The sequence below is a fragment of the Macaca mulatta genome, chromosome 2, assembly GCF_049350105.2.
Source record: "Macaca mulatta isolate MMU2019108-1 chromosome 2, T2T-MMU8v2.0, whole genome shotgun sequence".
NCBI lineage: Eukaryota > Metazoa > Chordata > Mammalia > Primates > Cercopithecidae > Macaca > Macaca mulatta.
In genome coordinates this window covers 110026243-110052337 of record NC_133407.1, presented here as the reverse complement: position 1 = coordinate 110052337, position 26095 = coordinate 110026243, and the positions used below count along the sequence as shown (strand labels likewise).

The following is a 26095-nucleotide window of genomic DNA, read 5'->3' as shown; positions in this document are numbered from 1 at the left end:
GCTCTGCTAGGCCTGTTCAGACTCAGGAGTGGGGAGGAAAGGGGACTTCCCCAAGGTCGCACAAGAGGGGCGGCACCCAGGCCTCTATCGGCTCCAAGTTCCACGAACCCACACAGCGCTCCGCGTGTGCCGGCTTCTGTGACTCAGGGCAGACCGGGGAGGTCACGGGGCTGCACCACAGGCTCGCAGAGCGACTGACTGGCGGGGCGAGGTGGTGGCGCGGCGGCGGCCTCAGAGCCTTGCAGGGGAAGCGGGGCGCGAGAGGCGAGCCTGAGTATGCGCGTGGGTGCCTAGGGGGCGGAGGGGTCAAGTCTCCCACTTTTCCTCCCCGCGCCGGATCCCAGGGGCCTCCGCATCCCGGGGGACACCAGAGGGAGACCTCAGGAGAGACTTGGGGCGGGGGACGGATCAATGCCGCGCGCCACCTCCTCCGTGGCCCGCCGGTGGCCCCCGCAACTCCAGAACAGCACCCGGAGGCGGGGCGGGGCGGGGAGGGGCGGGGCTGGGCTGGGCTGGGCGAAGGGGGCGGGGCTGGCAGGGGGCAGGGTGGGGGTGCGAGCTAGGAGCCGCGCGAGCACTCCAGGCGCGGGGCGACCACAGCGCTCAGGTAAGGGCGCGACGGAGGGCGCGCGTCTGTGGACCGGTGTCTGTGCTCCACGCTTAGCCAGTCCAGGTGGGGGCTCCCGCCTCTTGGCTGCCGCGGTCCCCGCCCAGCTCCTTGGTCCCAGCGGCAGTCATCCCCCGGCCGTCCGAATCCCTCGTAAGACCCCCCTCGGTCCCCGCGGGGCTCACAGCGTTGTCCTCCTTACCTGGCTGCTAGCCGGCTCGGGTTTGGGGCAGCGCCCCAGGCCTGACCTGAGCCATGGTGCCAGAGCCACGGGGCCCCAGCCAGCAGGAGAGACTGCCAGGAGGAGGTGACGCCGGCTGGTTAGGGCGGAAGGGCCCGACCCGGGATTCCAGGAGGTGGCCTTTTCGCATGGGAGTGGCATGGCAAATGCCTGGCGGCTGGAACAGGAGCTCGGGTCTGGGAAACTCCAGCGACTGAGTGTGTGCCTGGGCAGGGAGAGGAAGGGAAGCTGGGACATATGCGACAGCAGGGAGGGGTGCTTGCCTAGGACAAGAGGCTTGGAGCCACCGAGGGGCCGGGGAAGGGTGCAGCGGGGAGAGGCGAGCATGAGACTGAGGGATCAGGTGTGACAGTTCAGTGCCCGCTCCCTTGGGCAGTGCGTCTCTCTACTGTCCCCCACTGGGCACCAGATAACGAAGGGGCTTCCACAGCAGCCCATGAAAAAGCCTCCACAAAAGGCAGAACTTCCCTGCCTGTTCAGACCAGGAAATACCAGAGTGAGTGAGTGTCATGACAAGGTGTGTCAGGGACCTGAGGAGCCAGGCCTGGGAGAGGACAGGGGAGGCCCCAGTGACCCTGCCCCGGAGGGACCTAGCGTGGACAGAGGCCAGGAATGCAGAGGAGAGACCAGGTCTGGCTACTGGTTAGAGTGCCACAGGGGCAGCCGCTGACTCACCTGGGCACGCTGTGACTGGCCAGTTCTGTCCTCACCCCGCCCAACCCCACCCCACTCTGTGGGGAGCATCAGGGCTGCCTGAAGATAGCTATGAGGCAGGGCCCTGCCAGGATCTTGCTCTGTGCCTCAGGGGAGTTGCCCAACCTCTCTGAGCCATCTAGCTAGCTGAACCTGGTGGGCTGGAGCCAGAGGTCTGGGTCTGAGCCCTGCACAAGTTCTACAGATATGGTCTCTGGGCCCTCCCATTGTTCCTGGGCCTCTGTTTCCTTGTCTGTACATTGGGCACAGCCTGCCACTAAGGAACTTTTGAACTGGAGAGAGGGAGAGGGTGAGGAAGTCATGCCCTTGACTGGAAGGGGGAAGCTTAGGGATGGGACATGGGTTGGGGAGGGGGTACTCCTGCAGGACCCTCCTCATATTAAGGTTCAGCACCTCCTCCTCCTGCCCTGCAAATGTGCACACTCATGCACATTCACGCTGCCTCACCCCTGCACTTACGCTCTCCTCATCACTTTCAGGATGAAGCCCCAGACTCCCTAGCCTGGGAGCTGGGCCCCTCAGGGTCACCTAACTAGAATTCCAGCTTCCACCACAGCCTTCCCCCCACCCACTGCCTTACCAGCCAGGCTTAACTTCTGCCCATTCCTCTGGGTGGTGTGACTCAGTTTCCCAGGGTTAGAGATCCCTTTGGGGCCACAGATGTGGAAGACTCCCAGATTAACAGTTGCCAACTTGAGTCTGGAGGACTCACCCCAGTAGTCGTAGGCTGCTTTGTGGGGTGCGGAGTCTAAGGACCAGATCCCCACACCCAGAGAAGCCCCCTTCCACCTGTTTGTCCTTTTGAGGGGAGACTTAAGTAGTTTGAAAAGCTGTGATCTGCTTTGGCTGGGTGCAGTGGCTCACGCCTGTAATCCCAGAGCTTTGGGAGGCCAAGATGGGATGATCACTTGAGGCCAGGAGTTCAAGACCAGCCTGGTCAACATAGTGAGATCCCATCTCTAAAAAAACAAAACAAGACAAAATAGAAAGAAATACAAATAATAAGAAAAAAATGCTGTGATCTTGTTGAACTCCCATTTCATAGAGGGGTGGCTGAGGTACGGAGAGGAGTAAGGCTGTGGATAAGTTGAGGCATGACCAGGGCTGAGCAGCCAGGTGAGGGCTGCTCCTGGGGGAGCAGCTGAGACTGAGCAGTGGGGACAAGGGACAGGAAGCCTGAGGAGGAGGGGCTGTCTCCAGGGTCAGAGAGCTCCTTGCCAAGGTATGGTGTCAGCTGGGGTCGTGGTGCTGGCCTCTCAGAGAGTGTAGGGATGTTGGTGTTCAAGTCTTCCTAACAGCGAGTTATTTACTGCAGTATCTTTTCAACTTGCACTGATCTGGTTCCTGGTCTGCATCTCCCATCCTAGCCTCACCCTTTCTTCCACCTCCCCAACCAGCCTTGGATATCCTCACCTCTTAGCTTAGACCCCAGCTGACTGCCAGCTAAGAGTGGAAAAATCATCCCCAAAGGGCCTTTCCATTCCAGCACTTTCGGGAGACATGGGTGAGAGTTAGGTGGGCCTGGCTGCACCCCTGTTCCCTTGGTTGGGCTTTCATGGTCTGCCTGAACTGACCTGGAGCCCCCTGTGTCCTGGGGGCCTGGGTCTGCCTCAGGGGCCCACAGAGGGAGAAGAAGCTGCAGCACAGAAGTTGCAGCTGGGTGTCTGGTGGCTTCCACTTCCTGCCTCTCCCTCTGCAGCCTCACCCTCCGAAGCAGCAGTAGCAGGAAAGGTGGGGCAGGAATGCCTGGCCTGGGCCCTTGGCCAGAGCTCTGAGGGACCCGCCCCACTCCATTCCAGAGCCAATTCACTGGGAGTTGTAGGCTCTGCCAGGGGCCTGGGATGCCCCCATGGCACTCTCGGGGCGGGCTGGCGAGGGGAGGGCTGAGACCCCTTCCCATTCACCCTTTTAGGTCTGCCTGTGTCACCTGCCCATCATTGACTGCCCTGATTATGTCCCCTGCCCCACACAGATTGGCTAACTCCAAAGCCCAGCATGTCAGAGACAAGGAGAGAGACAGGCTGTGGGTCTTGGGCTAAAAGACCCTGTAACTCTCTGCCCCAGATACCTGATCAGGTCATTTGGGCAGATGAACTTTGCCAAGTGAGGGTACCAGGGTCTGGTGGGGGAGGGCTTTGTGGAGTAGAGGCTATAGCCTGGCTGTGGGGGTGGGTTTGAGCCCAGGCCTCTCTTCGCCCCTTCTTTTAGGCAGGACACCACATTCCCAGGTGATTCCTGCCTAATTGGAAGGTCCCTCTCACTCCAGGGCAGAAAATCTCAAGGCTCAAGCCCACCTGCCCACCCCAAGGGCCCCCATCCATCCAGCAGGCACCCCTTCAGGGTGGATGGTTGTGATCAGTGATCCCTCTGTCTGGTTGGGGGACCATGGAGGGTCCAGGCTCCTATCCACATTGAACTCTCTCTCACTGCCTGGCACCATCTCCTCTGCAACTGTCATATGTTTATTCCCCCAAATGTTACTTTGGATCCCATCATTACCTTGCTCTAAAGTCTTCCATGGCTGTCCATGGGCGATTGAGGCACAGCGAAGCTGTGGTCCTTTGGGGTGCTGCTTGGTGGGCCACCCTCAGAGGCTGGTCCCTCACACCCATGAGCCTTTACTCTCAGGGTTCCCCCACTTGCCTGCTGGGTCCTCCCTTCCTTTTCATTTCTTGACCATCCTTTGTGGCTCTAGCAGGAGGCCTCCAGACTCCCCCATACCTCCAAAACTCTCCTTGCGTACACAGCCCTGTTGGGTGACAAGGAGTCCTGAACCACGGGCTAGAGGACAAGGCTGGGCTCCTCTGACAGCCTGGCTCTGTTTATAGAGACTGCAGAATCCCTGAGGGGAGACTTGATGGAAAGGGGCCAAGACCAGGGCACCACTAACACTACCCTGGGCACTTGGGATCCATGGTGGGTATTTGAGCAGAGGAAGGAGCAGGCCAAACTGGGCTTAAAGAACATCTACCCTTTGGGGAAGAAAGGGTTGCTTCCCTTGGCAGCTCTGAGCTCTGTCTCTCCTTTACGGACCCCTCATCTTTCATCAGCTGGGCCCAGGCAGGGAGCAAGGCAGGGGTCAGTGGCCAGTCTGGGAGCTCCCCTTTGTGGTGATATGGGCTCACTGCTGAGTTCTGATATGGGTGGTCATGGACCTTGCTTCTGGGCACCCTGCCTGAGAGGATGGGCACTGGCCTTGCTCCTGCCCGTGCTATCTAGCTGTAACCTGTGCCCTACACAGGAGGCCCTGAGTCTGACACCCGGCCATGTGCAACCCTGAGGAGGCAGCCCTGCTGAGGCTGGAGGAGGTCTTCTCAGCCACCCTCGCCCGTGTCAACAGCTATGTCCTCCAGCCCCTCCTCCCAGCCGGTGAGTCTAGGCTCTGTAGTGGGGAGGGAAGGGCACTGAGGAATGATCCCAGGGACAAGAGTCCTACCTTGTTGGACTCGCTGAGCCACAGCTTTCTCAACCTCAAATAGGAGTGGTGACACCTGGTATCAGCATCTTCTGATGGAGGTGGTGCGATCTCGGCTCACTGCAACCTCTGCCTCCCAGGTTCTTGTGCGATTCTTGTGCCTCAGCCTTCTGAGTAGCTAGGATTACAGATGCCTGCCACCATACCTGGCTAATTTTCATATTTTTAGTAGAGACGGGGGTTTTACCATATTGGCCAGGCTGGTCTCGAACTCCTGACCTCAAGTGATCTGCCCGCTTCAGCCTTTCAAAGTGCTGGGATTATAGGCATGAACCACTGCACCAGGTCAGACTGCTCCTTTCTTAAAGGAACCCTGAGGGGCCAGGCCATGAACCTACCTGTAGCCCAGACCAGGCTGTGCAAAGAGATGGAATTCCTCCTCTCCCAGGGTAAAAGACTGGAGACTGCCGTTTGCTTGAATTTTCATCTTGCTCCCACCTAGGGCACCTGGTGGTGCTGGGAGGGGAACAAGACTGACTGGAACCCAGGATGCCTAGGTTTTACTTCCAGCTTAGGTCTCACTTGTGAGGCCTTGGTCAGGTGCCTCTGTGCATCTGTGAAATGGCAGAGGACTGTGTGACCCTGTGGACTCCACATTCTGGATCTGAGGAGTCCAGGATGAGGAAGCCCAGAGCTGGGGAGGAATTTGTGTATGTACTTAGTTCCCTGAGGATGTCAGGTCAGGGATGTCCCTGTTGAGTGAGGAGGTGGGTATGCACCCCTATTTCCTCCTCGAGGGTGCTGCCCACTGCTCCAGCCTGCCCTTCCCCTGCTCAGCTTTAGGCTTCACCAGTTCTGTCCTGCGGATCCCAGGGATGCAGACCCGGCCACAGCTCCAGGGCTGGCCGGGGCTGGTGGCCCTCATGTGAACACCTGGGGCTTCTGCATGTTCCCCGGGAGATAGAGCCCACGTCCTCCACTCACAGTGTGCCTGTGCTCCTGCCCCAGCTCCAGAGCCCTCAGATCCCTGGGGCAGAGAGTGCCTGCGGCTCTTGCAACAGCTGCACAAGAGCTCCCAGCAACTCTGGGAGGTGACGGAGGAAAGTCTGCACTCACTGCAGGAGAGGCTGCGCCACCCCGACTCCACCGGTCTGGAGTCCCTGCTGCTGCTGCGAGATGCTGACCGTGTACTGCAGGCCCACATAGAGTAAGACCACTGGAGGTGGGGCTGGGGCTCAGCCCTGGTGTCAGAGTGCCACCTGGCATTAAGGTTCACCTGGGGGTGGGGCTCACATGGATCAGGGTTCAGGCAAAGGTTTGGGCTCGGTCCGTTGTTGGTGCTCACCTGGGGTCAGCCTCACCTGGGCTTGGGTGTTCACCTGACAGCAGGCTCAGACACTCCAGACCTGAGGCTTGGGGCCTCCCAGGGAAGAGAGACTGTATGTTAGAATTGTCTTGTTGGCCCAGGAGTCAAGGTCTCCAGTGCCCAGAGCCAGGCCACTGTCTGGGCCCTCAGGGCTGCAACTGATTAGTGGGTGGGATCTGGGGATCCCAGGGACCAGGGGCTTAGGTCTGGGGCTGAGGACTGGGTTTGCAGGGTGTTCCCTGTGCTGCCTGCAGGTACATCGAATCCTACACAAGCTGCACGGTGGTGCAGGCCTTCCAGAAGGCAGCAAAGAGGAGAAGGTGAGCACAGGGCTGGTGCAGTGGCCCCTGATGGGGCGGGAGTGCCTGAGTGAGGGTGGGGTCAGGGAAGCCCCCTCCCCAGAGCAGTGGGTGTCACAGTCCACGACTCATCCTGGAGGACTCCTGGCTCTACAAGTCTGCACAGATCCACACTGGAAGAGAAAGAGGGAAGGCCCAGTGAGGCCAGGAACAGAATCCAGACCCACTCCGGCTGGGCTGGCCTTGGGGCGGGGAAGGAGGGGCGTCCCTTCAGGGTGGATGGTTGTGATCAGCAATCCCTTCATACTCTGAGATATTGCTCCTAAACCTGTGAGGGTAACTCGGGTACTGTGTTCATCTGACAGGGTAGGGGTTTTTGAGCCTGGGGCTGGCCTTGGGGTCTGGGGGGATTAGCTGGGGCAGGGAGGTGGTGGTGTGGATGCAGGAATGGAGGAAGGGGTGAAGGTGGTGTGTGGCCCTCTCTACACACAGCGAGTATTGGCGGGGCCAGCGGAAGGCGCTGCGGCAGCTGTTGTCAGGTGTGAGCTCAGAGGGCTCGGTGGGTGCGTCGCCGGGCCAGGCCCTCCACCAGCCACTCACCCATCACGTGCAACAGTACGTGCTCCTCCTGCTGAGCCTCGGGGACACCATTGGGGAGGTAGGTACCAAGGGCAGCAGCATGTGGGGAAGCCGAGGGAAGGGAGGGATAGAGCCCAGACTCAGGGGACTCAGCCTGTACTCAGGAACCCTAGTACAAGAAGGACTCAGCCATGCCGGGGGGTGGGAGAGAGTTGAGGGAGTTACAGTCCTGTCCTGGGGTTTCCAGGGGACATGGGGGACATGGTCCAGCCCTGAGGAGGGGGTGCGAAGACATGGTTCTGCCCGAGGGAATCTTAGTGGGTGACAGCACTGCCCTTCCCTGTGGTGTCTGAGGCACGTGGCCCTGCCCTGGTAGAGCCAGCAGAGACCCAGAGAGCAGGGGTAGAATCATGTCCTGGGAGTGAGGACACGTGGGCCCAGGGCTGAGCTGGGGAAGCACCTTCGTATTCTACCCACTGCCCCACCAGCAGAAGAGGAGCTGTCAGGGAGAAAAGGGCAAAGTCTGGCCTAGATTCAGGCCTCTCAACCAGCCAGGACCAGGACTGGGCTAGGGAAGATTCCAATAAGCTCCCCGCTCACTGGCTGCCCTGTCCCCCTTCAGCATCACCCAACCCAGGAGCTGGTGGTGAACGCAGTCACCCTCTTTGGGAACCTGCAGTCCTTCATGAAGCAGGCGTTGGACCAGGCTGCAGCCACACAGGCTCTCTGGCACACCCTGAGAGGCCGGCCGAGAGTGAGTTAGGGGCCTGAGGGGCAGTTAGGGAGGGGGGTCCTTTTTGGGCATGGAGCTGTTGGGGGCCTTGAGCTGCTTGCTGTATTCTCCGGGTCTCAGTTTCCCCATATGGAAGGGGGAGTGATGGCTGAAGCAGGAGGCCGTAAGGTCCCTCTGTCCAGCCATTCTTATCTGTCTGCTGAGCATGTCCTGGGCCAGGCCCTGACCTGGCCTAGGGAAGAGGCAATCAGCAGATTGCCTCTCGCCTGGGGATGTCACCGATCACACCCTTGCGTCGCTGCCCACCACGGCATGAATTGCCCCTGCAGGGAGGAGAGTCCCCTGGGCCCTGAGACTTGGACCTGGTGTGGAGAATTAGGAGACTAGGTGGAGGAATGAGAATTGCGGAAGGGAGGCAGGGGTGGCCGAGTACTGGGAGAGGACTGATAGGGGAATGGCTGGGGCCATGGCACAGAGGTGTGGGAGGGGGACACTGAAGCTTCATGAGAGCCAGGAATGTATAATCAGTGCATTTCTGTCCATCACTGACCCAGTGCATTTCTGTCCACCACTCCAGGTCTCCTGGAGGGGGTCTGTCGGGGGTGCCTGGGGTACAGGGGGAGGTGGCAGAGTGGCTGCCAGTTTGCAGGAAGAGGTGCCTAAGCCTTGTACTGTCCTCTTTGCCCCACCAGGATGTGCTCTGCACCCCTGCTCACAGACTCCTTCAGGACAGCCAGGACGTACCCGTGACGGTCGCACCGCTGCGGGCTGAGCGTGTGCTGCTCTTTGATGATGCCCTCGTCCTGCTGCAGGTTGGGGTGGGGCTGACCCGAGGTCTTAGGGCCACAGTAGGGTTCTGGGGTCTGGTCGGAAAAGGAGCAGGAGAGGGGCACGCTACTGGGACTGAGAACGTGGGCTTGGAGGGATAGTCAGGGACAGAAAGGCATTGTGTTGGGGAGGGGCAGTCCACTGGAGCTGTCCCCAGAGGAGCATGGGCTGAATGGAAATTCGGTCCAAGGTTTTTCCTGGCTTCAACCCTTCCCATCTGGTGTCCTTGGTTACATGTCTTCACCTTCGTTTTCCCATCTGGAATGTGGGGGTCATTATTAGTGAGTTTGTTCTACAGTAGACACCAGACAACTCTTAGTTCCCGTTGTACTCAAATAAGAGAGGAACCCCAGACAGGAAGTCATGGGTGACTGAGGGGTGACTAAGGAGGGCTGGATGAGAAGGCTTCTAGAGAAAAGTACCCCACAGGAGCAGTGCCTGGGCTTTCAGCATTGTGGAAGTCAGGAAGGAGCCAGGCCTGGGGCTGGGAATTGTTACACGGCCAGTCACCAACTCTGGCTCATCCCCCTGAAATCATGTTGTCCTGGTGAGGTCCACAGCACTGTCTTCTCTGCCCCTTAGAAGGTTGGCCTGGAGCCCACTTGCAGACAGGTGGCGGGGCCCGGCAGGAAGCTGCTGCCCAGCTTAGACCTGTGTCCCCTGAAGCCTGATTTTGGGGTTGGTTCTGATTTAGTTTGAATTCCCCTCCACTCCCAACTTCACACTCTGCTCCAGTACACTGATGAGCTACTGTCCCTTCCCTGTGCTAGCCCTCTCCGACCGCTGGACCTTTGAACATGCTGTTGTGTCTGGTGGGCCATCTCTTGTCCATGGCCTGCGGCTGGCAAGCTCCTCCTCACCCCTCAGGCCTGGGCCTCCCACCTCGTCCCTGTCCTGGTATGGAGCAGTGATTGGCCTGACTGGGCCGGGCAGGAAGTTGCTACACAAAATCTTCCCATAGGAAGGGGCTTTTTTTCTGGCTCTCAGATCAGGATGGCATTCCAGGTAGAAGGAACAGCAGGAGCAAAGGTTCACAGTGAGGAGAGGTCGGGGCAAGCTCGTGAAGGTGTGATTGCGGAGTGGCCGTGACGGCGTGGTGGTCTGTGAGGTCTCAAATGTTAGGCTCAGCAGTGTCTCAACCCCCAGGTAGTAGGAGCCGTAGAGAGGTTTCCAGCAGGGGTTGACCAGTTCCCAGCTTCATTTCCAGACCACTCTGGTGGCCACAGGGGGCTAGAGGCTGTTTCTGAGTTACTGGTCAAGCCCTGGGGTGGAAGGGACATGGAGCAGCTGTCCCTGAGGTGGGGAGCAAGCCAGGGGGGAGAGGGACTCAGTGCTGGACGTGCTGGGCAGAATAGCCTCGGTGGCCATGCAGGGTTGAGCTTGGGGCAAGCCTGGGCCAGAGGATAGGTAAGCATCTGGCCTGGGCTCCGAATGACGCCTGTGTCCGTCCTCTTCCAGGGCCACAACGTCCACACCTTTGATCTGAAGCTGGTGTGGGTGGATCCTGAGCAGGACGGGTGAGCGACCCCCTTGGCTGACACCCCAGACCTTCCCTTTACCCCCATGACACCTGCCCACACCCTGGTACTCTGGCTTGGGCCCCTCCACCTTTCTGGACAGAGCTGGGGCCTACTCGTCACCTCCATCTGTCTAGGTGCACATTTCACCTCCTCACGCCTGAAGAACAGTTCTCCTTTTGTGCCAAGGACTCCCAGGGCCAGGTGAGTGTGGGTGAGCTGCGAACTGCGGGAGTGGGGTCACAGGACAGGGTAGGAAGAGGGCAGAAGTGTGCAACCCTGCAGGGCCCCACAGGAGTGCTGGCGAGTGTCTGGCAGGCCTCTGGGGACCTGGTGAGAGGAAATTGGGGTCAGGCATTAGAATGCCAAAAAGAACAGGGTATTTTTCTTTCTAAAGACAGAATTTGGTCCTGTGTTGATCCCTACCCTGAGGTCTTGTTTGTCCTCTGGGCAGGCCCTGTAACTGCAGAGGAGGATCTCAGGCTGGGTGGGGGCCCCAGAGGGCAGCAGGGAGCAGTTGAAGGGCCCCCCAGGTGACAAAACGGAGTGGGGGTGGAGGGTGGAGGGGTGGTACCTGGAGCTACCCCAGAAGGCTTCTTGGAGGGAAAGCCTCCAGCAGCAGTGATCCCTTCCCCGTGTTCCCCCTCCCACCAGGCAGTCTGGCAGTGGAAGGTGACCCAGGCCGTTCGCCAGGTCCTGCGTGGGAAGAAGGACTTCCCTGTGCTGGGGGCTGGCCTGGAGCCCTCCCAGCCTCCTGCCTGCCGCTGTGCAGAATATACCTTCCGCGCAGAGGGCCGGCTTTGCCAGGCCACCTATGAGGGCGAGTGGTGCAGGGCCCGGCCCCACGGCAAGTGAGTGGCTGGAGCTCTGGGTGGCAAGGTGGGGCTCTGTGGGGGCGGGGGCAGAGAGCAGCACACAAACCTGTCTCAGGACACGCACCAGGAGCAGTTACTCTCTGTGGACAGTCAATTCTCAGACTGCCTCGTAAGTCGCCTCAGACTAGGCCTGGCCCAGAGACGGTCTGTGCCAAATAAAGTCTTGATGGTGACACTAGAGGACAAGGGGCAGCAACCATACCCTGGCCTTAGAGCCTGCAGGTGCCATTCCATTCTTAGGAGGGTGGGAGAATAATTCTCACATCCGTACCGGATTGTCTGGTGGTGGTGAAATGGCTTGCACACATTCTATCGCCGTCGGTCCTCATAAAGACGCTCTGTATGGAGTGCTTTTACCCATTTCATAGGTACAGACACTGAGGCCCAGTGATGGGCATGACCTGCCCAAGGTCTCAGGGCAAATGATGGGGTCAGTCGGCCTCAATCACAGGTCTGTGTGACCCCATAGACAGGCAAGCCTTTACAGAGCATGTGGCCCCACCCCATGCCACAGTTGGAAAAACAGACCCAGAGAGCAGAAGGGACTCACAAGGCTACACTCTCAAGCACCTCTGCTAGTTTCTAATACCCTGCCTCCTTTCAGAAAGGGCTTGAGACAACTTATGAACAGAGGGACAGAAAAAACACAGAAATGGGGAGAAGGATGGTGGAAACCCCACTGACTAGCATTAAACTTGAGCTTGATGCTTAGCTCTGAGCTTCCTGTTGGTCAAGGGAAAAAGGGAACCTAGATGTCTCCAGGGCTTTCCCTAAGGGATGTGGTGAGTGTGCCCCATGAGGCTGCTGGTACAGTTAGGCCAGGAGTAGAAAAGGGCTAAAGGGGCTTTCTGCAGGGGATGTTTGGAGCTCAGACAAGAGGGCTGGTGCAGAGAGCCCAGTCCAAGGGAAGAGAAAGGGAGGGTGTCTGAGAAAGTAGGTGGCTGAGGTTGCTGAGGGATGGGTTCCACTGTGTTCCAGGGGAACCCTGAAATGGCCGGATGGGCGGAATCACGTGGGGAATTTCTGCCAGGGCCTGGAGCATGGGTAAGGCTGGCTGGGGCTGCTGCTGGGAGGCTTGTGGTGGGGGGTGAGTGCTTTCCTCCCCTGCTGTGGTCGCCAGCCTGGCCCCATCCTGAATTCCCAAACCTCAAGCAGGAACTTAGAGACAATCTGGTCCAGCCCGCCTCACTGTACAAAAGGGGAACCAAGGGCCTGAATAGGGGGCCGGTCTGAGCTCGAGGTCATGAGGGAGTGGTACAGGCCAAAAGGTGCTCTATGGTGCCCGGGGACAGGCTGAAGGGAGGGGTCCTGACAGGGGACCTTTGAAGAACAGGAAGACTGAGGGCCTCTGAGAGTCTCCCTATTGTCCGGAAGGCTCCTTGGGGGCCGGGATGCTCCTGGGTGGCATGGAGTAGGTGTGATGGGCGTCTCAGGTCAGGGCTGATCCCCATCCCCACAACCATGCTGTCAGCTTTGGCATCCGCCTGCTGCCGCAGGCCTCTGAGGACAGGTTCGACTGTTACAAGTGCCACTGGCGAGAAGGCAGCATGTGCGGCTACGGCATCTGTGAGTAAGTGACCCTGGCTGGGGGCTCGTGGGATGGGCCCATCCTCTGGGCCGAGCTCCATGAGGCAGAGTTCGCTGTTGATGGCCCTCCCCAGGTACAGCACCGATGAGGTGTACAAGGGCTACTTCCAGGAGGGCCTGCGGCACGGATTTGGGGTCCTTGAGAGTGGTCCACAGGCCCCCCAGCCCTTCAGGTACACGGGCCACTGGGAGAGGGGCCAGAGGAGCGGCTATGGCATCGAGGAGGATAGTGACAGGTGAGCGCCCTGCAGCCCCCACTCCCAGGGCGGAGGGATGGACAGGGCCCTCACAGACCAGATTGTTGCAGGACACAGGCTCCCGTTTGTCCTCCGCTGTGTCTCTCTTAAGCCCCTCACTTCCCCTCCAGTCCCTCGGTTGCCACGGAGGCTCAGGCTGAGGGAATCCTGGTCACGCTGACTGCAGGGTCACCCCCGCCCCTCACCCCTCCTCATGGTGTTGGACAGGCATTTCTGACCCCCTACTCTGTCACGTCTAAAAACTGCAGCCCTTGCTGGCTCTCTGGGCTGTGTGATAAAGCCCTGGATCCTTGGCCTGGCAATCACGGCCTTGCCTGCTTCTCTAACCTCACCCCAGCTGCGTCTCCTATGCACCCCTCCAGCCTTTCTGGACCACTGAAGTCCCCACGTATCCATCACATGCTCCTGCCTCCATGGCTTTGCATACACTCCTATTCCACCTGTCCTTCCTGCCGCCTCCACAGAGAAGCCTCCCAGATGCCCTTCCCAGGCTGCCTGCCTCCCTCCTCCACCCTCTGTTCCTCTTAGGGGTCCTGACCCCTCTGACCTTGTGTCTGTTGAGTGGATTCAGGTGATGTCACTGCCCCTTATCTGCACTCCCTGCCGCCCCGTGCCAGCAGAGTGCCCAGGAGGTGCATGGGAATGAGTCTGATCCAACTCTGGCCACATTCCTCTCCCTGCAGAGGCGAGCGCTACATCGGCATGTGGCAGGCTGGTCAGCGCCATGGCCCGGGGGTCGTGGTCACCCAGGCAGGTGTCTGCTACCAGGGCACCTTCCAGGCAGACAAGACGGTGGTGAGCAGAGTGTGTCCTGGGCTACTCCTCTCTTTGCACCCCACTCCCGCTGGGGGCCCTGAGGCTGAGCTGAGGCTTTTCAGGGAGGGATGGGAAAGGGGGCTGTGTTCCTGGGTGCTGGAGGGAGCCAGAACCTGGGCAGGAAGCCAGCTCTGCCACCCCCCTCCCCTGGCCCTGGCCAGTCCCTGCTCTGCATGACCTTGGTTTCCCCATCAGCAACTCAGGTTAAGAATACTTACCATAGACTCAATGAACTAGCAAGAATCGAGTGCTTACTCGTGATGATGCATTAGCTGACATTCATAGAGTCCTAACTTGACACCTGGCTCTGGGCTAAGCTCCCACCCTGATCCTGTGGGATCCTCCCAAGAGCCCTGCAGGTTGATGTCATTATTATCCCCAGTGTGTCCCTAGTGAATGACAAATGAGAGGCTCAGAGGGATCAGAGGACCTGCTCCATGTCACCTTCACTGAGTGGCAGAGCTGACACTCACACCCTGGTCTGCTGAGCCTCGCCGCTGAGCCTGGGACTCCCACGTTTGCCTCACCCATACCCTTCCAGGTGCTTGGGGAATGTGGGGCTCTGGCTGATGGCTGCTCTTGTTATTACTGTCTGTTGGTTTGTTTATGCTCTACTTCATTCTCGATTGAAGGAGGCCTTCAAGGAAAGAGGAAGAAAAGGGAAGAATAAGTACGCAAAATAGATTTGGAAATAAGCTGAATACTAATTGTATCCCTTTCGGCTCTGAGCTTCCTAGCAGCCCATGGGGCAAGGGAGCCTGGTCAGCTCTGCCATTCCCAGGGCCAGTGACAAGCAGGGAAGCAGGAATGTTTCAGAGAAAGCCCCACATTTCTTGAGCTCCCAAGGGCTTCCTGAAGGAGCCACTGGGGTGAGGAACCAGGGTAGAGGGTGTCATTTGGGGAAATCCACGGATGGGGTCCATGGGGCTGGTGCTCAGCAGGCCAAAGGCTAGAGTCCTAATTAGGTACAGTCCTGTGGGGCATGATGAGGCTCAGGGCCCCTTTCCCCATGTGTCAGGGCACACCTCCCTTCTTTTGCCATCTGTCTCCACCCTGAGTTTCCTGGCCCTTCCTCACCCACTGTTTCTACCCTCCCTGGCTTCCTCTTCCCAAGGGTCCAGGCATCCTCCTCTCTGAAGACGACTCCCTGTATGAGGGCACCTTCACCAGGGACCTGACCCTCACGGGGAAGGTGAGGACCACCGAGGCCCCGCTCCACACCCTGCTGAGGCCTTGGCTGGGGTCTGTAATCTCCCCACTCGGACTCAGGGCTGGGGGTACAGGCAGATGGGGGAGCAGGCAGGGGAAGGCCTGTCACACCTCCCTGAGAGCCAAGGTGTGAGCACAGTGACTGCACCCTGCCACAGAGTTGCGATTGATTCTGGAGTGAGGTGAGAGGGGACCAGTGGCCTTGCCTGCTATCCAGAGGGTACTGGCTGTGTCCCCCTGTACCCTCCTAGTTCAGAATACATGCCCTCCACCAGCACCAGTGACTGGAGCAGCTGTCCCTGGAGGCACTGGCCTTCATTGTGTGCCTCCCTGAGCTGACCCAGGAGAGGGCAATGTGTCCCCGCTGGGGCCTTTGGAAATGTAGGGGTCGTTTTGGTTTCATAATGACTGGAGCAAAGGGGTGGAGATTGGGTTGCTATGAATGGCACAGCCCCATGCGGCGAGACACCTCCCTCCTCAGGCGTTGCCTGTCCCTGGGCTTACTCCCACCCCAGCCCCTCAGTGGTGGTCTCCCCACTCTTGCCTGTGAATCCCTTCTCCATCCCTCTCCTCTTTCTACCTCAGAGGCGAGCTAGCCCCTGAGACGTGGGCACAGCTGTTGGTATGGGGGCTCTGGCAGGCGTAGAGGATTATGAACCCCTCAGTGTGGGGCAGCTTGAATGGATGGCGGGAAGCCTGCTCCTCAGTCTTTAGCCTCTCTGACACTGATGGACAGGCATGCGGCCTGTCACGATTGACTGGAAGGGTAACTGGGCAGACAGACATCCCTGCTCCTTCTCCTGACTCCCAGGGCAAGGTCACCTTCCCCAATGGCTTCACCTTGGAGGGCTCGTTTGGCAGTGTGGCAGGGAGAGGACTGCACACACAGGGTGTGCTGGACACAGCTGCCCCCCCACCGGACCCGAGCAGCACCTGCAAGAGGTGAGTGCCTGGCCCCTGTGGCTCTGGGCCTATCTGGGGATATGTCTGTGTTTCTACCCCAAGGACTCACATCTCATCAGAGGGGCCTTTTTGCACCCCCCTCTTAGCACTCTAGAGAGTCCAGAGACCGCAGGGTGTACAACTCCAGTCAGAGACTTGGAATCAGGGGCTGTGTGGATATAATGCTGTACACCACAAAACTGTAGGAAAAATATTATTTGTAGGCTTTGCTTAGGTACTGCTTTTTTTTTTTTTGTCTCAAAAGAATACAATACGGTTTACAAACCAAACATACAGGAAAAAAAATATAGAAAATAAGAGCATGTGTTAACCTTAAAAGAAAGGGATAGGCAAACATGTCCTACAGCATTTACAACTGATCATTAAGCCTGGCTCTGAGTTTCCTGGCAGCCAAGGTAAAGAAGGAAACTCGCTAAGTGGAATCACAGGCATTATCAAGGAGTATTTGAGAGGAGGATAGATTTCTTTTCCTCTAGGGGCAGAGTTCCTTCTTGGAAAACGGTTGCTGTTGTTGCATCTATTGAGGAAGACTCAGTATTGCACAGAGGAAGGAATCTGTGTGGGTGGCAGTTCTAATGAGAAGTGGTCCCAGGCAGCATTTCAGGTGTAGGGAGGGAGTATAGTTGACTACTTGGCCCGCTGTCCCTGCATGCTGCTTCTCCCTGACAGCAGGAGCTGAGAGTGGACAGCAGTCCCTAGGGGCAGGCCCCAGCCCAGGTGTGGGCGTGGGCTGCGTGTAGCCTACAAGCATGACACTGGAGTGCAGGGCTCCATTAGACACATGCAGCCAGGCCCCAGCCTGTTGGCCATGGTAGGAAGGAACTGGCTATAAGGGAGGGCAGAGAGGGATGTCTTGGAGGGGAATCCCAGACTTTGGGCACTGGTCTCTCTTGGGCCAAGACCCACTCTCTGGCTTGGCCTTCAGATCTGCGCACCTTTCTGTCTCCATCTTTCCAGGATTCCATATGCTTCTGTGTCTCTTCTGGTTGCAGGGTAGATTCTCTCTGTCCCTTTCTCTGCTGCTCTTCCTCCTGCAGCTGTGGAGGTCAGCCCCCTCTGCATGGTTCAATCCATCCACCCTTCCTGGGGCTTGATCCTGGGCCAGGCTGGTACCCCACCCCTCCAAGGGCCTGGGCAGAGTCCTGCCTACCTCAGCTCCATCTCTCCCTGCCCCATCACCCACCCTCCATCCCCATCACAGGCAGCTGGGCGTGGGTGCCTTCCCTGTGGAAAGCCGCTGGCAGGGAGTCTACAGGCCCTTCCGGGACTTTGTGTGTGCTGGCTGCCCCAGGGACCTGCAGGAGGCCCTGCTGGGCTTCGACGTGCAGAGCTCCAGGGAGCTGCGCAGGTCTCAGGATTACCTGTGCTGCGAGAGGTGAGGCCGAGCTGCGTGCACATGCACAGGTCAGGGTGGGCTGGGGAGGGCTTCCTGCGGGGAGGGAGCTGGGCGCAAGTGTGGGTAAGGGACGCTGTGTGTGGTGCCCAGGACCCACCCCGAGGACAGTGTGGGCAGTATGGAAGACATCCTGGAGGAGCTGCTACAGCACCGGGAACCCAAGGCCCTGCAGCCGTACCTCAGGAAGGTGAGAACCCTGCCAGGGTGGCCAAGGGGGTGACATTCTCACTGCCCCTGGTGGGGAAGGGCTCCGATTTTTCATAGCAGGGTGCTGACTGAAGGGGACAGGCCTGTGGGTCCCTTGTCCTCAGAGGGCCTCGGTGTTCCCATCTATGAGATAGGAGAAGTGTCGGGAGGCTGGTGTGGGCATGCCGTGCTCCAGACCCTGGCACTTAGTCTCTCTCCATTGTCTACGCACTGGCCCAGGCTCTGAGCAACTCACTGCACCCTCTGGGAAAGCTGCTCCGGACACTGATGCTAACCTTCCAGGCTACCTACGCGGGTGTCGGGGCCAATAAGCACCTGCAGGAGCTGGCCCAGGAGGAGGTGAAGCAGCATGCCCGCGAACTCTGGGCTGCCTACAGGTGAGCTCGGTGGCACATGGGACAGCCACTGCCCTGTGACACCAGTCCGCCCTTTCCAGGCATCAGTTCTGCCTTGAATCTGGGAGGAATGCCAGGTGTCTGATTCAACAACAAACCAGACCCTTGGTCAGTTGGAGCTGCTGAGCAAAGGGGTTAGAGGGTGCAGCAAAGGCCTAGCTGCAGCCCTCAGCTAGAGTCCAAGTCCCAACCAGGCCCTGGGCTGACTCTGACCCCGGGCACTCTCACCCCATTGTAGGCTGAGCTTGACCCTAGACTCGGAACACACCTGCAGTCCCAGGCTGGGCTGTGACCCCATGAAACACTGCAAATAGAAGCCTTAGATGCTATAGTTCCTTCTGCTGCTGGGGTTCCAGGCTTCTCAGGCTACCATCCTGGAGCTCCAACCTTCTAACTTCTGTGGTTTGAGAGGATGAACCCTACAGGCCGTGTCCACAGTTCTGAGACGCTGCCTGCTCTTGCCTTTGTTGACTGGCAGTGGAGCTCCAGTTCTGTGGGAGGTGGCAGCCACACCATTTCTCTCTCCTTGGCTCACAGGGGTCTGCTTCGAGTTGCCTTACAGCGCAAGGGCCAGGCCCTGGAGGAAGATGAAGACACAGAGACAAGGTGACTGGCCCAGGCCTCCTTGAGGCCTGCCGAGTCCAGGGAGGCCTCACGCGTCTGCTCCTAGGACCTCCCTTGGGGAAAGAGGTGCTTCTGGGGAAGTGCTGGGCATTCACTCTATTGACCAAGCACTCTGCATTGATCGTTTGTGGATTAGAATGACCCATGACCTCTGTTCTGTGAGGAACCAGAGGGAGGGGGCACTGCTACAATACACTGAATGCATCTTTATTCTAAATGTATGATCCCAATCTCATCTTTCCCATGCAGAGGGTGAGTAGCTCCCCGAGGCACCCTCTTCTCCCTGCACACAGATGGGGAAACCAAGGGCTGGTAGGGATGAGTCTGAGGTTATATAGGAGTTAGGTGGGTCATTAAATCTGTCTCCCCCTATCCCTGGAGCAAACCTTACAATTTGCCTTTAGGTTCCAGACCTGAAGATGTTCCTGATCAGAGAGGCCTTCCTGTCACTGCATTGCAGGAGAGGGGAGATGGGGTTAGACATTAGGGAGAACTCCCCGCCTGGAGTCCTAGCACAGCAAACCAGGAGGTGGAACTGAATCAGCCTGGAATGGCTGCTGAGAGCTTGGCTGCAAGTTGCTGGCCCATCTGGGACCCTGGTTTTGCTTTCAGTCAAATGGGGATCAAACTCCTGTCCCACCTGCCGTCTTGGTTGTCAAAGTCAAAGGAGGGAATGAAGTTATGAATTGAATTGGGCAAATCATGGCTGAGAACAGGCTTGGAAAAGGTTTTCTGGGGAGGAGGAGGCTGGAGGCTGGAGAGGAGGCTAGAGGCCGGGACACTGTTTGTTGTGGAGCTAGGAGCTCTTTGAGAGGTGACTCCTAGTAGTAATCCTAGACCCCACCTTGCTCATCCCAACCTGTTCCGGTCTCCCCATCAGAGACCTCCAGGTACATGGATTGGTGCTGCCCCTCATGCTGCCCAGCTTCTACTCAGAGCTCTTCACGCTCTACCTGCTGCTTCATGAGCGGGAGGACAGCTTCTACAGCCAGGGCATCGCCAACCTGAGCCTCTTTCCCGATACCCAACTGCTGGAGTTCCTGGATGTGCAGAAGTAAGCCTTCCCTCCCCCTGTGCCGTGTTAGCCAGGACTCTGGCATAGCAGATGACACAGACTCGACTCAGATTGTCTTCAACCTAAAGGTGGGGCTGGGGTTGATAGGTTCATGTACCCACCAAGTTCTAAGCTTATGCGTTCAGCTGTGGCTGGATCTAGGTGTTCGACTGAACGACAGAGGGAAGCACTTTCCATTTCTCTCTGTTGGTCCTTCTCAGGCTGCCCCTTGTGGTGACAAACACCATAAGCACCAACCTCTCAAGGTTTATACCCTCCCAGCTCCACTCCCAGAGTCCCCACAGAGGAGCTGGCATTGCCTTCCAACAGCTTCCACAGAGCCCCTGAGGTCCCTTGCTGGCTCAGCTTGGGTCTTGAGCCCACCCCTGAATGCCAGCTGTGATTGACCAGGCCTGCCTGAATATCCACTGCTGAGGCTGGGGCAAGATCACCTGCTCTGAGCACTTGGGCTGAGAGTAGGGGAGAGGAGGTCCCTCAGGGGAAACCGAAGACTGCTCTGGGTGCAAGTCGGGAGGTGTTTACCACACCCCAGGGCCTCCCTTCCACCCTCAGTCTCCAAAACGTCCTTTCTCTTCAGTGTCCCATCTATCCATTGATGCCACAAGTGACCCCACTGTCCCCATTAGAGGGCACGGGCACTCTCTCTGCTCCCACATCCAGGTCTCCTTTGTTACACAGGGATGGTGCTTCCCACCCACCCTGCAAATCCCTGTTTCTTCCTCTATCTTAGTGACTGTGTCCTGCATCTGACCAGCCACCAGCCTAGAGACCTGGCTGCCAGTGCTTCCCAAGCGTGCCCCACCTCCCTCACCGCCTCAGTGTCGCTTCCCCACACCAGCCTCCAGCTCTGCCGTGTGAGGGCTGCATCCCCCTGCTCACGGCCCTGTGCTGGCTCGGCAGAGCCTTCTGGATGGAGTGCAGTCTCTTCAGCCCTCCCTCTCTGCTGGTCACCATGACCTGGCTCATACAAGCCCCTGGGCCACCCTTACCTCCCCGGAGCTTCTGGAGTGCTGCCTTCTCCAGGAATCCTTCCATCCTTCCCATGACCTGAACTGACCTCCTTCCCCTTTCTAGGACCCAGCTCTGCTGGGGGACACAGTGGCACAGGGAATTTGCCCTCTGACCTCACATTCTGCCCCTTGTCCAGGCAAAGCTTCCTGTCTCACTTTTTCGATTTCAGGCACCTGTGGCCCCTCAAGGACCTCACGCTGACGAGCAATCAGGTGAGAGGGAGGCCAGAATCCCAAGCCGGGGGCCCCCAGAGGTCCTGCAGGCTTTGAGGAGCCCTTTGCCTCATGATTGCTGGGCGGAGGCTGCAGAGGAGCTGGGGAGGGGCAGGGTGGGTTGGGAGGAGACACCGTCATTCTGACTTCCCAGTGTGGTGGAGGTAAGCTGTTGGCTTATAACCACCGGGCTCAAACATAGGTTTTTACCTGGCTGTGTGACCGTGTGCAAGAGGCTCGTGCACTGTGCCTCAGTTGCCTCATCAGTAAAAGGGAGCCAACACTAGAACAACTTCCAAATTCTTAATTACTTTATTTATGTTTCGAGAAAAAGTCTCACTTTGTCGCCCAGGTTAGAATGCAGTGGTGTGATCTCGGCTCACTGCAACCTCCGCCTCCTGGGTTTAAGTGATTATCCTGCCTCAGCCTCCTGAGTAGCTGGAATTATAGGTGTCCGCCAGGTGCCCACTACCATGCCCAGCTAATTTTTATATTTTTAGTAGAGACAGGGTTTCATCATGTTGGCCAGGCTGGTCTCAAACTCCTGACCTCAAGTGATCTGCCTGCCTCGGCCTCCCAAAGTGCTGGGATTACAAGCGTGAGCCACAGCACCTGGCCTTTATTTATTTATCTTTTGAGATGGAGTCTTGCTCTGTCATCCAGGCTGGAGTGCAGTGGCATAATCTCGGCTCACTGCAACCTCTGCTTCCCAGGTGGAAGTAATTCTCCTGCCTCAGCCCCCCGAGTAGCTGGGATTACAGACACGTGCCACCACGCCTGGCTAATTTTTATATTTTTGGTAGAGACAGGATTTCACCATGTTGGCCAGGCTTGTCTCAAACTCCTGACCTCAGGTGATCCGCCCGCCTCGGCCTCCCAAAGTGGTGGGATTACAGGCGTGAGCCACGGCACTTGGCCAGAACCACCTCAAAATTGTTGTGAGGGTGAAGTGGGCACATGAGGCAGCTGTTTTCAAAATTTGTCTGCCAGGCTGGCAGCATCAGGATCATCTGGGAACCTGTTAGGAAAGCAGATTCTTGGACCTGCCTCAGACCTACCGAGTCAGAAGCGCAGGGAGTGGGTCCAGGAGCCTGTGTTTCACCAAGCCCTTGGGTTTGAGAACCATCAACATAGGCACTCAGAACTGGGCGGCACCCAGCGGCCAGTGCCTGTTATGATTATTATCTTCTTCTCCGTTTGGATCCTCCCAACCTCCTGGAGACTATTCCCCCCGGTTTTATGGTTGCACAAACTGAAGCCCATAGTGGAGCTGTGATCTGGCCTGGGTCACTCAGGCCTCAGGGTGGGGCTGCACTAAAGCTGGCAGTGAAGGGGAGGGTGGCAGGGGACTCAGGCCCGGCCCTGGGAAGGAGGGGATGTCAGAGCTGGGGGGCCATGGCCTCATCCAGCCCACTCCCTCCACCATGCAGAGGTACTCCCTGGTCAGGGACAAGTGTTTCCTGTCAGCCACCGAGTGCCTGCAGAAGATCATGTGAGTGTGAGCCGTAGTGGCTTGGGGATCTGGAGGCAGAGTGTGGGGTGCTCCTGGTTGGGACTGAACCAAGGTCCTTGACCTGGAGCCAGCTACCCTGCTGCAGGACCACGGTGGACCCACGGGAGAAGCTGGAGGTGCTGGAGAGGACATACGGGGAAATTGAGGGCACGGTGTCGCGGGTGCTGGGCCGGGAGTACAAGCTGCCCATGGACGACCTGCTGCCGCTTCTCATCTATGTGGTGTCGCGCGCCCGGTGAAGCAGACAGGCTGGGAACTGGGGGTGCAGGGCAGGGGCAGGGTCCTACCCCCACCATGATATCCTCTGACACCTCTGAACCCCAGGGTTGTTTATGGATGCAGCTTCTCTCAGTACAGATGGGGAAGCTAAGGCCCAGAAAAGGGAGGGTCCCAGCCAGGGTGCTGGGGTGCTAGAGGCGGAGTGAGAACCACGCCCCAGGTGTCCAGCCATCCTGGCCAGGGCTCCTTCCCCAGCTGCCTGTCCATGACAGCCCTCTTCTTGTCTCCCTCGATCTCTTGGTGGGACGGTATTCTCCAGAATTCAGCACCTGGGAGCCGAGATCCACCTGATCCGTGACATGATGGACCCCAACCACACAGGAGGCCTGTATGACTTCCTGCTCACGGCCTTGGAGGTGAGGCACAGGGGCTGTGGGCCGAGGTGGAAATGCCCTGGCCCTGGGGCAGACCCTTTTCCCTTCCCAGACATCATGGCGCCATCGTGGGAGGGAGCTCAAATTCACAGCTCATGTGCGACTCTGGGAAGGGTCCTCACAGTGTCCCTGATCCTGCTCTTATTAAAGGAGCCAGGGAGGGGTCCCACAGTGCATCCCAGCCCTGGGGACCCTGCGGCCATGATTGCTCCAGGCTGCGTTCCCAAGTACAGTGGGAGAGGAAGGGCCCCATTTTCCTCGCAGACCGTGGCTGAGGAATGAGTTGGAGACACGCCTCCTCTGGGTTGGGAGGTGGGTGCACATAGCTATTGGGCCCTAGATCTTGTGCATGTGGTTGGGATCAGGCAGGTCAGCTGGCCCCAGCCTTGCCTCTCTCCCGCCAGTCCTGTTATGAGCACATCCAGAAAGAAGACATGAGGCTGCACCGCTTACCTGGCCACTGGCACTCCAGGGAGCTCTGGTAGCTTGGCCTTTCCTGGACAGACTGCAGAGCTGAGCAGGGCATTGCTGGCCCATCCCTCGTTACCCAAGGCAAAGGGCAGGACAGGCCCTTGGAAGTAGCTCTTGGAGGAGATGAGTATTTTGTTTTGCACAGGAAGATGCTGCTGCTGCCCTGACTGGGATGAGGGTGAGGGGTGATGGGTGTGGCCCTGGACGTGGTGGTTTTCCCTTGGCCACTAGCCCATCTCCAATGACCCCTAAATCTGCAGCATGGTGCTGCAGGGGTGAGGAGCCCCTGGCTTCTCTTAGCTTGAGCCTTTATCCCAAGTTGCAGAGCCTCTCTGGGCCTCAGTGCTGCCATCTGTAAATGGTGGAGTGAGTACGCTGTAAAGGACCTTCTATCCATTTTGCTGAATTCCAGAGTCCTTTCGGAAGACTGACTTCAGTCTGCTGGGCTGTCCTGACCTCTGGCAGGCTCTAAGCCTCGCTGGGTATGCAGTCAACAGGGTGGGCCTGGAGGTCCGTGAACTGCAGGCCGTGTACCCATGACATAAACGGCGGCACCGGAGCAAGCTGGGGCAGGGGGTGGGCAAACTCTCACTGCCAGCACGCCCCAAGTGGCCTGTGAATCATTCACCTGTGACCTCTGTGGGCCTGCGGGGGGACAGCAGGGGCACATGACATCTGCCTGGGCCCTGACCAATAAATCCTCAGACCCTGCTGTGGATGGGGAGCAGGGGTACCTTTGGGAGGTGAGGACTTTATTTAAACAGCGGTTCTAGTGTGGGACCAAGAGAGGCAGCAGCTGGGTCTTGGGGCAGCTTCATTCCTGTTGGGCCTCAGTTTCTCTTCCCCACATTGAGGGACTTGTGCCGGGTGACATGCAGGGTCTCCCTCTGCCCTAACAGGATATGCATGATGACAGGCAGTGTGATGTGTTCTGAAAGGGTCCAGGGCAAAGCACAGGGAGAGGGTGGATTTGTGTAGGGTGCAGCTCTGGAGAAGCTGGATCATTCCCGGTCCCACTCCCTAGGCCCTGAGCAAGTCAGGCTCCTGGCTCTGGTTGTGGCTCCCCCAAATGAAGTACTGACCTCAGCCTATGAGGGGAGGGTTGAGGGAGGCTCTGGAAAGTCCAGCCACACCTGAGTCCCCAGCAGTAGCCTTGGGGCAGAGGGCACCCACAGAATCCCAGAGATGATGTCAGAAGTGGGCAGAGAGAGCCTGGTGCCTCTGCCACCACCTCCCCAGGAAGGAGGGAGAGCCTTTCTCTGGCTGATTCCACTAAATGTGCCAGCCCAAATGCAGGGCACGGGCTCTGGTTCTGCCAGGAGCCTGCGACACCCCCAGGAAGGGGATGGAACTGCGGAAGAGCGAGGACGTGCAGGGTGCACAGGCACTCATGCTTACTGGGACTCGGCAGCTCACTAGGATTCTATCCTTTCCAACCGGCATCAGCCAGCTCTTGTCCCCTGACAAGTGAGGACAGCCTGACCCTGCCCTCAAATGCAGCCCGCCCTGAGTTCATGGGATGCTGATGGAACCCCACCATACTTCCCTGCCTCCTTTGAGATTTGCGAGCCCTTGCTGCAGTTCAGATTCAACAAGGCCCTCTGGCCACCCTCTCACTAGGCCTCACCCAACACCGGTGGAACTGGAGCCTCTGGCTGGGCACAGTGGCTCACTTTGGGCGGCTGAGGCAGGAAGATTGCTGGAACCTGAGAGTTCAAGACCAGCCTGGGCAATATAGTGAGACCCTGTCTCTACAAAAATAAAATAATTAGCTGGGTGTGTTGGTGTGTGCTTGTGGTCCCAGCTACTCAGTAGGCTGAGGTGGGAAGATCCCAGAGCCTGGAAGGTCGAAGTTGCAGTGAGCCGAGATTGCATCACTGCACTCAATCCTGGGTGACAAAATGAGACCCTGCCTCAAAAATAAAAATAAAAATAAATAAATAAATAAATAAATAAATAAATAAGAGCCTCTGGACACAGCCTTGGGGGCTGCAGTGTTTTAAAAGGGTCCTGGAAGAGTCCAAGGGCAGACAGGGCTCTATCAGACCCTTACAACAAAACTCACAGAGCAGGCAGGCAGGAGTCCTTCCTGTAGGTGGGCCTGACTACCGCAGTGAGTGCTTCATGCACAGAAGACCCGCCCAGTCCATACTCCAGGGGCGACCTCTCCCAGCTGCTGCAAGAGCACCTGGCTGCCCAGAGAGCACGTTGGTGCCCAGTCTCTGGATGGTAGGGTTGGCCAGCAAGGACCCTAGCACCTCAGTGATCTCACTGATGTTCAGAGCAGCCTGGCAGGGCCCAGCTCTGGTCCCTCCACCATTCCAGTTCCCACCTCCTTCCCAGGATGAGGAGTCTCTCTTCAGTCATGATCTTGAGGAAGTGTAAGATTCTTCCTAATCAGTCCCAAATGGCACTTCACAGTCACCTGGGACGGGGTGGAGCGAGGCCCAGGGAGACACGACACTTCACAATCACCAGGGACAGGGTGGGGAGACGCCCGGGGAGACACGGCCCATTCACGGACTCAGGCAG

At 58.1% G+C, this 26095-nt stretch overlaps 2 protein-coding genes across 9 annotated transcripts in view; one reads left to right on the top strand and one right to left on the bottom strand.

Moving 5' to 3' along the window:
- Positions 1 to 26095, bottom strand: part of TMIE (transmembrane inner ear) — a 53140-nt gene that overhangs the window by 15345 nt on the left and 11700 nt on the right. The window contains exon 1 of one of the 2 annotated variants that reach the window (XM_028844045.2): positions 810 to 2570. The exons of the other annotated variant lie outside the window; for it this stretch is intronic. Within the exon in view, the coding sequence (XP_028699878.1) occupies positions 810 to 1175 (366 nt within the window). The 5' untranslated portion in view covers positions 1176 to 2570. Of the gene's footprint in view, positions 1 to 809; positions 2571 to 26095 lie in introns of those variants that run through there. 2 annotated transcript variants of the gene reach the window in all.
- Positions 397 to 25340, top strand: ALS2CL (ALS2 C-terminal like). Of its 7 annotated transcripts, XM_077992317.1 has the most exons (27): positions 508 to 607; positions 4804 to 4931; positions 5986 to 6184; positions 6598 to 6663; positions 7135 to 7300; positions 7844 to 7975; positions 8647 to 8766; positions 10241 to 10299; positions 10437 to 10503; positions 10954 to 11150; positions 12153 to 12218; positions 12646 to 12744; positions 12836 to 12997; positions 13702 to 13813; positions 14572 to 14703; positions 14949 to 15026; positions 15855 to 15985; positions 17208 to 17381; positions 17493 to 17589; positions 17829 to 17986; positions 18542 to 18610; positions 19509 to 19682; positions 20884 to 20926; positions 22357 to 22418; positions 22525 to 22674; positions 22978 to 23074; positions 23497 to 25340. In XM_077992317.1, exons 2-27 carry the CDS (start codon positions 4829 to 4831, stop codon positions 23575 to 23577), a joined length of 2994 nt encoding a protein of 997 aa, XP_077848443.1. In that variant the 5' UTR covers positions 508 to 607; positions 4804 to 4828; the 3' UTR covers positions 23578 to 25340. The 7 variants fall into 7 exon arrangements, 6 of the variants coding, with proteins under 6 accessions (XP_077848444.1, XP_077848447.1, XP_077848443.1 ...); XM_015131130.3 differs by lacking the exon at positions 14572 to 14703; XM_077992319.1 differs by lacking the exon at positions 14572 to 14703 and having other exon boundaries at positions 529 to 760.